This window comes from Simochromis diagramma, unplaced genomic scaffold (assembly GCF_900408965.1).
Source record: "Simochromis diagramma unplaced genomic scaffold, fSimDia1.1 OVJJ01000361.1, whole genome shotgun sequence".
Classification (NCBI taxonomy): Eukaryota; Metazoa; Chordata; class Actinopteri; order Cichliformes; family Cichlidae; genus Simochromis; species Simochromis diagramma.
Genome location: NW_024386860.1, coordinates 17,207,674 through 17,219,914, shown reverse-complemented (window position 1 = coordinate 17,219,914; position 12,241 = coordinate 17,207,674). Strand labels below are relative to the sequence as shown.

The window sequence follows — 12,241 nt, the reverse complement described above, 5'->3', positions numbered from 1 at the left end:
AGTGTGCAGTTCTGGCAGTCCAGGAGGTCAGGAGTGCAACTAGGATGTTCACGAGGAGTGAAATTTTCCGAACGTTTAAAAGGTTAAACGCAGTAAATCTTTCGTTCTGTCATCGTTTAAGCACATAAAGGATTAAAGACCGTGACATCGCCTCCTGAGGGTCAGTTGTTTTTCTTGGCATTTCAAGGGTTAAACATCGTAAATTTGTCCCTCAGCCAGATTTAGCTCCTTGGAAATCCATCGTCAGCCCCAAAATAAATGGTGAAGCATTAGTGTTCTGATACATGGAAGCGCATATATGAGGTTGAATGGTCCTTGGACAGAGAATGGAAGTGTTCCAGATGTGCACAAGGAGACTGCATTGAATGGGATATCAGACAAATTTAAGTCAAGTTTGATTTTTATCCGTGGAGTCCTGGAAACATTTGATATGAGTAATCACCATCACTTACCATGATGACCAAGGCCCAGCTGTCTATTCTGGCTGCCTAATTTCACGGGGTACAGTTATCCGTCAAACACATTCATATACAGTCTACAAAATTGGAGCCATCCAAATTCCAACATACTTAATAGAAGCACAGTCTGTACTTTCTGCCTTTTGTAAATCTAAACCACTTTATGTTTGGACAGCAGTGAAACGTTGAGGGCTTCTGTGATGGCTATTACTGTAGATATGCAGAGAAAGCACAATTTTTTTATACCTGTAAATCTGTTACCCGTCATACTTGTAAACTTCGTTTTTTGTGTCGTATGTATACGTACATGAATTTTTTCCTTTTTCCCACAGACGATTGGGAATGAAGCTAATTTATTTTCTTCATCTTTTGCCTTCAGCTAAGTGGTGAAAGCATCCATGAAGGACTTAAAGTAATGTGACATAGTGTATTTATTCGGCAGTTAATGCGGATGTACTATTTCATTCATGAGCTATTTCCAGATTTTATAAAGCAATGACGCCTGAATGACGCTGTTAGCAGGTAACACAACACTTTGTCAAATATTTTTAAATATCTGTAAATCACAGTGTGCACTTTAAACCGAACAAACGATTCCGCTCTGTGTCGCTGTTACTCGGTTTAGCTCAGGGTTTGGGGGAGGACCGTCAAAGTCAACTTAAATGAATGAAATAGGCCATATTTATTAACTGTGCAGTACTTTGATCACTTGATAGTGTAGTATATGAATGCAGAAATTACTTCAGAAATGTTCTATTATCTTGCACATATATAAGAATATACATGGATTTGGGGATATTTGTATTCACTATATCTAAGATATTAAATGTTAATATATTTCAGAGTATGTGTATGCAGCTATATGGGTACCATAAATAAAATATTTGTTTTTTTCACTGGGTATTTCTCGTGTTTTAATTGATACGTTTTAAAATAAGTGGACATATCATATAGATTGTTGTGCATATTCCAAAGGCACAGCACATGTTTGCTCATGTTTGCACTATCCACTAGATGTCACCAGTTATTTGTTGTTTTTCTGATTTGCTCGGGCTGTTTTGACCAATTCATCTACGTCCAAGTGAAACTTGATATTTGTCTGTAGGTCAGCTCTGCAGGACTCAAAAAACCAAATAAACCCAGAAGAAAAGCTCATTAAACAAAAGCTAGAAGCAAAATCTGACACGATGACCAACTGTAAAGCCCAGTGGGAACCTCATTACCGAGACAATGAGTGGATGTTTGCCTTGCATATGAAAAAAAAGTAGACAAATTGCTCCCAAGTGCGTCCGTTATTTGTATGATGTGTGTTTATAGATGATGACAGTCTGACAAACCCAGCTGTGCCACAATCCCATGATCCCTCATCTCGCACAGCTTCCCGTTCCGTCTTTTTTCAGCTGACTGAAAGCAAGGTATGTGGTAATGCACAGGGAAAGGGTTGGTGTCGAGAACGAGAGAGACTGTGTGTGGGGGTGGGTGGCTGCCATTGGGGAAAACCCACTCTGAGCTGAGGCTTCTGTGGGCCTCCACCTGACACAGCACTCGGCAAGAGGCAGAAAAAAGCAGGAAATTCCCCTCCACTTGTGTGATCCAACAAAGGAAGTATTTGCTGGCTGTGGAGGAATTTCATAGCAGCTTTTGCCAACTACTGTGTGTGTGTGTGTGTGTGTGTGTGTGGGCTGCAGCGCCGGCTGGACAGACTTCTAACTATTACAGGAGACCATTCTCTGTAGTTTTCTGCATTTTTATTCTTTTCACAACTTATATAAATTTTTAAAGTTATATAAACTTATATAAATACCTTTAAAGCCCCGGTCCCAGTGATTTAAATACAAATAAATACAAATAAATACATACAAGCTATGACAGCACCTCTGTATCTGAACTCTTGAGCCAAAGAGCCTTGTCATCATCTGATACAGCAGAGGAAATCTAGCCTCATACAATCTCAGGTCAGTATAAATAATATGTCAAAAGTGCCTAAAGTAGAAACAATGTTGCAAACTGTTACAGTTTATATAGTTTTAAAAAACCAGCCTAGCGTTTTCAGCTGGGAATTTCATCTCCATTGAGATTTCAATATTTAAACATCACCATGTGGATGAAATAAAAAACTATATGTTCACATAGTTTTTAAGCTCCATGCAGCTTTTCTGCTCAAAGCGGAGAGTCGTTTCAAAGTGCAAACACGCCAAAGAAGGTCCTTCCTTCGTCAGTCTCCAGCTCTGATAGCTGGTTGGTTTCTGTCCACAGCGTGTCTCCTTCGTTCAGCTGAAACACAGCGCCCAGGTAAATGGCGTTGTACCAGCCGTGGTCTGAGAAGCTATCCTGAATGGTGTCTTGGCATGCCGACCTCAGGGCGCTCATCAGAGTGGAGGGGCTTCCCACAGACTCTGAGTAGCGCCAGATCCTGTGGCTGAGAATTGTGAGGCTTTTTTCCTCATCTTCATTGTCGTCGCTATTCCCACAGATCACCCTGAAGGATGCCTGGCTGTAGACGAAGTACAGGCCGGTGTGTGGGATGATGATTTTGTTGGCCTCCAACTTGAAGCCGCCCTGAGCGAACGCCTGGCCTTGACCATTCCTCCACTCCAGATGACCTTTTGAGTCGCTGCCTGCAAGTAAAGATCAGAAACGTTACAGCCTTGAAATACCGGAGTGTGAATTACTGACAGGTTTGTTATTTGGAGAGCAGAATGAAGTATTGACTGAAGCTAATGAATGACTTATGGGACTTCCTTATTGTGCTCTTGGTTTCCAAAAAGAAGAGAGCTACCAATACCACAGAGGGAGAAGAAAAACTCAGAAAAGCTCCTTTGAAGGCTGAGATTATGAGCCTATTGTTTGCTGAGGACCAAATCAAGGTAAGCGGTGACTCACCTTCTAGGTGGATGGCTGCCTTGGCTTTGCTGCTGATCCATTTTAGCGTGGAGTGGGGCTCTGAAGGAAGGAAGAAAAATGTGAGCTTGTCTCAAATAATCCACAAAGACTCAAATGTAGCTCTCAAAACCTCTCATAAGCACCCATGTGTATAATCACCTGGTTTTTCGCCAGTGTTCTTCGCCTTTAGTGCTTCTGGCTGTCCTACTTGTGTCTGCATGGAGGAAAAAAGAATCCTTAGATACATATATAGACACACACACAGAAGGTTTTGAAAGACTTTTCATCATACTCGAAAAGATGAGATGCTCCTTACCATCCTTTCTGGCCTCGTATTCCAGTACCAGGCAAACAGCAGGACACCTGCTAAACAAAGAGCCACGACGACGAGGACGGCGCACACCTTCCATATCCACTCTGCAGGTGATTTCTTCTCAACTAAAACTACAGTCTTCGCCTCAGGACCGGCCTCGACATCAACTGGTGTGGTTGTGTATGCAACCATGCTGTGCACAAAGCCTCTGCCGTCTGATCTTTAAAGAAATCCAGAAACCGAATAGTTGTCTGTGTCTTCTGTGCTGACACTTCTCTCTTTGAGTGTGCTGTTTGTGTTAAGAGTGAACTTCTGCTGGAGAGTCTGTAGTATTTATGCAGCTGCAGGGGAAACTCCAGTGATGTCACCGTGTAAGTGGAGACAGCGCAGCAGCAACAGCGGTGGCAGCAGCGCAACCGGGGTCATGGAGAAAGGAGAGTGAGAGGGAAGGAAAAGTTACAGAACATTTAGCGGAGTGTCACCGCAGGAGTTATGGTTTCAGGATGGGAAAGTGGTTGATGGCGACTTTTGGTTTTCTAAAAAAATTATATACACAGATATTCAGGCACACACACGATGAGAGACAGACACAGAGTTGCACCACACTGTGTCTGAGGTTAACTCGTACAGCTCACCAACATTTTGAGGTCAGAAAAGGGACATTATAAATAAACAACCCCCACCCCACCGTGACTCGTATAAATTATTAGTAAAGTCTTCACAGTACACTGACATAATAGCTTATCTCCAAATCAAATCTACACATTTTTCTCTGGCATGTAGTGCAGTTCTAGTAACTAGAGTGTTGTTGTTGCTCACGTCTAGCTTGCCTTTACCGTGTATTTCACAGAAGTGTTATTCTGCTCAAAGCTCTTTTGAGAAACAGGGAGCCTTTCACTCAAAAAAAAGTACATTCATGTTGTTGTATTCATTTTACCCATAGACTGTATATAAAAGATGGCCACAACTACCACAAGGTCTCGTTTTTGCCATGTAGGTTTTTTTGAAGCCATAAGTGGCCATTATTTGCCCAGAGGGCGGTGTGCTAACATCCGAGTTTAAACTAAACCGCTTGCTTACTAAACTACCTGGGAGTCTCTAGTGGCCATTAGAGAAACTACAGTTTTGCGGACATCCTCTTTTGGAGTCATTTTTGTGCCACAGAAGTTGCATGTTATTCTTGCTGTACCAAAAAACATGCACAAAAGCCACGAGTGTGTAGAGGACACAGTCTGTCTACACACGATAAGAGGCTTGTTCTTGTGTGACAGGACGTAAACACTGAACCATTCTCGCCCAGCTGATGCTAGCTGACTACATCTGTTCTGGTTGTTGGATACAGAAAGTACATAATTGCTACTTAAAAATGCCAATTAAAAAGGTTTAATTGGCATTTTGAGCACCTTGCAGCAAAAATGTTGCCATGCAGAGAACTCATTGTCCACAACAGCAATGTTTCCTATGAAGAAATGTGATATATTTTTAGCACATTATCAGTTCATTTTCTATTACATCATCCTACAATATTTACACCTGGGTGGAACTCTTTTACAGTCTGCTATAAATCCATAAATGCTAAATATAGATGGCGCGCTGAAGTGTTATTTTACTTCTTTATCTTTACAGCACGAGCAAAAGTTCAGCAACTGAAGTATAACCATGATGAGAGGCACATACAAAACGTCATATGTGATGAAAGTTCAAAAGGAATTTTCACAAGTCATTTAAGTGTGTAGAAATTTGAAAGTAGATACACTACAAACAAAACACCTGGATTATAAAGTGAAACAGACGTTTAAGTAATCCATTTCTATATGTCATACATGAAGTATCTTCTGGGGTTTTGGAAGACTTTCTCTTTTTTTTCCTTGACATATGGTGTTAACACAGCATTTGTTTCTGAAATTACCTCAGTTTAAAAAAAGAAAACTGAAGCAGAGAAAGAAAAAAAAAACTTGGCAGCTCTCTGCTTTCTCTTTCAGAACTGAAAGGTGATGCAACTCAGTTCAAGACACTCCACAAAGCATCTTTTTACACTTCTCCTTCTTTGTCTTGCTGTTCCCATTTCACTTTCTCAACTGACTTTCTTTGTTTGAGACATAACGGCCAAGTGTGGGCTTTTTATCTTCACATGCCTCAAATGTCCAGCGAGTTCTGTTTTCATTTGGCTGTGTTTTTCTTAAACACTTGTCTGGTTTCCCTTGTACTGTCCCGATTGCTGTTTGTTTTGTCGCAACACGGTTTTAAAGAAGCAGTGAGGATTTGTCTCGTTTGAAGCCATCTTCTGTGTTTTTGATAAACTGCACATTATGAGTGATCACATTGTTTAGTCAGTATCATAAAAAACTTAACAAAAAACATAAAAGTAGAAACCTGCGAGGCAAAAGTGGAAACACCAAAGGTGCAGTTCCTCTAATGGCCACTAGCTGCAAAAGTAGGTAAATCCCCACAGATTCACATGCTGAAATATTTTGTTCTCAGAGTCAATTTTACGTGATAATTCTCTTCAATTGTATTCATACAGCGCATTTCAAGGCACTTTATATTCTAAGGTCGACCTTCCAATAATACATACTACGAGCAAACACTTTGGTGACAGTGGGAAGGAAAAACTCCCTTTTAACAGGAAGAAACCTCCAGCAGAACCAGGCTCAGGGAGGGGCGGGGCCATCTGCTATGATTGGTTGGGGTGAGAGAAGGAAGACAGGACTAAAGACATGATAATAACTGTATGAGAATTTATTTTAAAAAGCAGAAGAAAAAACTCACTCTTGAAGTCACTGAACTAGACACCTTGACCACATTTGTGCTCTCGCTGCCTTTTGGAGCAATTTAAGCTGTGCATACACTGTGCTATTTCTTTCAGTCGCATTATTCAGCTCCTGGTCAAACTGTATGATTGAATTTCAGGGGTGAGAAGTTCGTAGGTCACGATGCATCGTCTCACACTATACGGCTCGATGCTCTGATGTGACCTGAGTCACACTGTGCATCCATAACATGAAGCTTATAACACAAAATCTGTCTCTCGCTCTCCCTCTCTGTGTTTCACTCACACAGACACACCACCACCATCAACTTTGCTAAATTGCTAATGAAAAACATTGATCATGCAGCTGTGATTGAGCAGCAATGTCCATCCAACTATTTTCACGGTTGGTGCAGTTGTGATCATTTTGTGAGGCCACATCGAAAAGGCTCAGATGAGCTTGTCAAAGTTCACGTGCCGCACTGCCGTGCTACTCCATCTTTCCACTTTCATTTCTGTCTGCACGTGTGCAGTGTGAGAAGCTGCGGTGACACCCTCACGACGGCTGACAGGATTTCAAACAGGTTTGATTTTCTTATGACCAAACGAGTGATGATCGGGAGCTGGTTGTGAGGTCGCTTCTCGTCACCCCACATATATTACACGATGCACGACAACACAATTAAGGCGAATCCCCAAAACGGTCGCACGACTGAAAAATCAGCTCAAAATGGGCCAAAAATTGCACAGTGTTTGCCCAGCTTAAAATTAATTGACACATAATCTTGTTTTTTTTGTCTAAGGTTGCTCGCATTAGCTTATGCTTTAGCACTCCATCATCTCTTTAAAACAAATTACAGAGCTTAAATGCTAATCAGTTCAATTCAGTTTGTATAACACCAAATCACTTTACATTGTAAGGTGAAGCCCCCACAGTAATAGGCAGAAAACCCCAGCAAGCAGACAACCCCGAGCAAGCATTCGGTGACTTTGGCAAGGAAAAACTCCCTCCAGCAGAGCCAGGGTCAGGAAGGGTAAGCCATCTGCCGTGACCCATTGAAGGGTGAGGGGAGGAAGACTTTAGATTAATAATTGCTACTAATTAAATGCAGAGTGGCGGATAAAAACTCAAAGAGTGAAAAAATGTGAGTCAAGAAGAGCCACTCAGTGTCTCATGGGAAGCCCCCAGCAGCTTAGGCCTATTGAAATGTAACTAAAATCATCTAAAATGAACTCATATCAGTAAGAGTTTGGGTTGCTTGCCACGCCGACTAAATTTACAGGAGGCAAAAATTAGTGGCTTGGCCCCTGGGGTCGGTGCAATGAGCTACTGCTAAAGTACCTAAATAGTTTTTGTGCGTGGTTGTTGTGGGAGATCCCAAAGATGTTTCAAGTAGAGCTTATTAAAAAGATTTAGAAACTGTATAGAGAATGCAAATTCTTTGTAGCCTTTAGTAAAGTGGCTCCGATGATTTTCATGCAAAGCCCATCAGTGGATTTCAGGTGGATGTCAGATTTTTAGAACCACCTTTTATTACAGCTGATCGCCTTTGACACCAAATCTGCTGAACAGTTGCCGCCCCGTCCCAAACAGAACTTTCTTTGTATTCGCATTTGTTTTGTAGTCATTTAGGTTTTTTGTGTGGGTGCATTTGCGGTTTGGGATCTTTTTTTGGTGCTCGATTTTTGTCACATTGCAGTCATTTTGTGTCTCATGGCTTTTGCGGTTACTTTTCTCTTGTTATATTAGATATCTCTGTGGTGACCTTAGGTCATCATGATTTTGGGTTTTTTGTTGCTGTGTATGTATCTAGTTAATCTTATCTATATTTGTTTTTTTTTCCGACTTTGTGACAAGGTTATTATAGCTAACTAAAACAAAACTAAAACTGAAGTAAAAAAAAAAAAGACATTTGACAAAAAAAAAAAAAAAACTAACTAGAATAAAATGGAAACGCAGGATGATGTTTAATCAGACTTTGGCTGCCGACTGTGAACCAACACAATCAGTTCTGCTTTTTTATTACCTATTGTCATACCTGCACTAATTTCTTTTTGAGCTTTGCCTCCAACACGTCCTTCATATGCAGGGAGACTAAAACTAAGGCTGGATGTAATACAAATTACAACTAAAACTAAAAATTTTCTATAATAAAAACTGTTGTGAGGCGAGTAAACCCACTCTGCAAAATGAATGTTGGGTTTTTCTCTGTATGTATTATTGTAGGGTCTACCTTCCTATATAAAGCTCTTTGAGGCGACTGTTGTGATTTGGTGCTTTATTAATAAAATTGAATCAAATTCAAAGTAAAAATAAAACATCAAAATAAAATAAAAATAAAACAAATCTACTTGTTGGTCGTTTTGTGTTGTTTACAGTAACATTTGATCTTTTCCCATCTCTTCCTGGTTATTGTGCATGTCTGTTTTGTGTTGTTATGATGGTGAGCATGTTGTCTTGCTTGTCTCTCTTTAGTCATTGCGTTTCTTTTTGTAACAATATTCCATTATTTTTTTCTCATTTTTGTCTCGTGTGGGTTATTTTCCATCTTTTTTGGTCATTTTTTTCTGACTTTGTGTTATTTTGTGTTTCTTTTGTTGCTGTGTGTGTTGGTTTTGTTTGTCTCTTTGGCCATTTTGTGCAAATATTTCACATTTTTGTTGTTAGTTTCGTCTCTGTTTGATTAAATGTCATTTTTTTAATGTTTTCTTGATTTTCTTTTTTTTTAAAGTTTTTTTTTGCACGTTTGTTTTATTTTGTCTCTTCTATGTATCGGATTTTGTGTGTTCCTTTTTGTGATCATTTTGACTCTGTGGTCATTTTGTGTATTGTATGGTTGTTTTTTTTGTTTTGTTTTTGGGCCAAGTTGCTCAGTAATATATTCTTGATGCTTGATTATCACTTCGGTAGTGTGGAAGGGGGAGCCACCAGTGTGTCATCGGGGGGATTGTGAATGTGTGTATCTTATAAACCTGAAAGGACTGGAGTGCTGTGACGCTGAATATTAACGCAGCAGAAAGTGTGTGCATGTCATGTGTGAAATCAGCAGTGAAATTGCACCTCCGTGTCTGGCTTTGACTTTTTCATTCCAACATGCAAACACAAACCAACCGCAAGATGTTGCCGGATGATATCATTTTCACCATTATCATATGCACCCACATGACACACACACACACACACACACACTGTCAGATGCATGCATGCTGTCTACAGTTCCTCCCTCTCACTCACCCACCTCTTTTCGATTATTCATAACGAGATTCTCCAAAAGAAGCTCTTGGTTATGATATCCGGTGTGCAAAGACAGGAAGCTCGTCTATAGGTACCATCCCCGACTCTAAAGACACTGAATCAGTGTCTTTATGTGAGACTCAGCTTACATAAAGACACCGGTTCTTCGTATTTCCCAATGAAACAGGAATAAAAACCAAACTCAAACTTAATTATAGCACGAATATTTGTGTGTAGGATCACTTCAAGTAGCGGTGTTGGAGACTCTGTGGTCGCATTGGTGTTAATCAGTTGAACTACTTTTTGGTCTTTTGAAAATATGAAAATAAAATATTGTATTTTGGCCATGATATGTTACACTCTCTGATATATTTAAATCCTGAAAAATATAATGTGGTCAATTTTTTTAACCTTCTTGCGAGGGGTGCAGTGGTTAGCACTGTTGCCTCACAGTAACGGGGTCCCTGGTTCAAATCTGCCGCCTGGCTGGGGCCTTTCTGAGTGCACACTCCATGTTCTCTGTCTCTCCAGGTAGTCAGGCATCCTCCCACATCCAGAGGCATGCGCATGAGGTTAGCAGGTTATTTTATGATTTATTGTCTCTCTGTATTAGGCCTACGACAATCTTTTCCTTTGTTTGTAGCCAATTTGCATTTTTATTGTGATTTATTCTGGTCATTGTGGTCATTTTTATGCCTTTAGGGCTGGTTTTCAGTGGTGTGTGGTGATTGGGTGCCTCCTTAACGCAGATACTTTCAGTTTTCTGTCTGTTTAGTGTTATTTTGCATTTTTATTGTGACTTTATGTTCCTAGTTGTAATACTGTGATTATGTTTTGCCTCTTTTTTTTCATCATCACTTTTTGGCCATTTTTGTGCTTATTTGCATTTTCAGTATTGTTTCGTTTGGTTTCTGTGACCATCCCCTGGATCATTGTACACATTAAAAAAAAGAATTTTGAATCTCATTATTATTGCCACTTTTGTTTCTAGTCATTACTTTTTACTCTTTGTAGTCTTTTAGGTTTTTGTTGTGGTTCCTTTTGTCTTTGTGGTCATCTTTTTGCCAGATTTGATTTTGTATTGGTTGTTTGTTTTGATTTTGGGTTTACCCCCCTTTTTCTTTTTCCACTTTCTGATTTTTTATTTTTATTTGTTTGTAGTCATTTTTGACTTCTTTTGTTTCCCCCTCTGTGATCGTCCACTAACCGCTCTGTGATCAACCTTTGTGTGGCTTTGTGTTATCTTCTTGTTTATATGTTTTGCTAGTTCCCATGAGAGAAAAATAACATCAAAATACAGTATGCACCTCGCAGTGTGAATAGACAAACTTCGGAATAACATTTTCCATGATAAACACGGAGGAGTCCTTCTCCACCAAATGGAAGAAATAGATCTTCTTCACTGTAAACAATTACTGTGAAATACCTGAATAGAAATAAAGAGTCTAGACACAAAGTTACACTCATTTCCTTTTCTAAAAATGTGTTTGTCTGTGATTTCCCCTGCCTTTACTAATCAGCTCATTTAAATCTGTATGGATATATAGTTTCCCAACAAAAGAAAGTGTGACCTTTAACATATGACTCACTGAATCCCACGGATTTCACAAATGCCTCTTTTCATTGAACTGGGAAAAATATCACCGAAAATGAAACCTCCTCAGTTTGAGCTTTCGTATCTTTGTGCCTTTCCCTTTTCCTGACTTTCCGAATCTTTGTCAGGCCAGTCCCAAAAACACGGTGACACATTCCCCACATGTAACCCTCATGGTATACGTAAAGCCATCAAAAAGCTTTTTTTGTTCTTTGCTGATTTTGCTCTCTGGTTGCATCATGCAATCCCAGGAATATGCGGTCATCGCACGGTGAAGCTCAGCAGTAAAGCCGGCTCAGATAAGCTCAGGGCAGGAAAGGTTGGAAGGAAGCCGGGTGGGAGGATGTTGAGGGAGGGGAAGCTGTTGTAGGCGAACAAGTTGTTTAGTGTAGGATTATGAGCTGAGCCTCGTATTCAGATGTGTGTGATGACACATGCACAGGTGCAGGTTTAGAAGAAGCAAAAAATCCACATCTTATAGTTTTGGTTTCCTTCTTGTCATTCCCTCTTCGGGGTATGTGGGCTCAGATGTGTAAGGGAATAAACCAGGTCGATATGAGGTTCTACCACAAATGTAGCGTGGCTTCCGCTCTTTCTAGACTCTACAGTCTGGTGGCCTACAAACCTCTGCCAAGAAGTTACGCTTCACTTATGATTAAGTGGTTTGCCTCCTCATTTTTCTTCCGCATAACAGACAGGATTTGATGGTTATCTTAAGCTTAACGTTATTCAGCCATATCCATGAAGCAAGCTGACTCAGGGGTCGCATCAATTTAAGTAAATGATAAGAAATAAATGAGCCGGGTTTAGTGGAAGAAATACCACCGAGACAACGAAGCTTAAAAGAAGCTGGTTTGTGCAAACATTGTGCCAGTATGTGTGTGTGTGTTCAAATCTTTCAGACTTTACTGGATACATTTCCACTTCCAGTGGCCTTAAAATCAGGCCATTACCATCTCACTAATCTCACTTTGAAACTATATGACGAAATGTGCTACATAAATAAATT

General features: G+C 40.1%; 1 protein-coding gene across 1 annotated transcript; it reads right to left on the bottom strand.

The window, feature by feature from the left end:
• Window positions 1-1,283: 1,283 nt before the first annotated feature.
• On the bottom strand, window positions 1,284-4,237 carry tnfb (tumor necrosis factor b (TNF superfamily, member 2)). Its single transcript, XM_040030873.1, has 4 exons — window positions 3,658-4,237; window positions 3,501-3,555; window positions 3,342-3,401; window positions 1,284-3,076 (listed from the first exon to the last, which is right to left on the bottom strand). Exons 1-4 carry the CDS (start codon window positions 3,844-3,846, stop codon window positions 2,637-2,639), a joined length of 744 nt encoding a protein of 247 aa, XP_039886807.1. The 5' UTR covers window positions 3,847-4,237; the 3' UTR covers window positions 1,284-2,636.
• Between the last annotated feature and the right edge of the window lie 8,004 nt (window positions 4,238-12,241).

Excerpts from the sequence above, each read along its gene's own strand:
- tnfb (XM_040030873.1), bottom strand. The coding sequence starts at position 3,846 with ATGGTTGCATACACAACCACACCAGTTGATGTCGAGGCCGGTCCTGAG. Across the intron at positions 3,556-3,657 it reads ATACGAGGCCAGAAAGGATG|ACACAAGTAGGACAGCCAGA; the intron begins GTAAGGAGCATC and ends TCCTCCATGCAG. Across the intron at positions 3,402-3,500 it reads GAACACTGGCGAAAAACCAG|AGCCCCACTCCACGCTAAAA; the intron begins GTGATTATACAC and ends TCCTTCCTTCAG.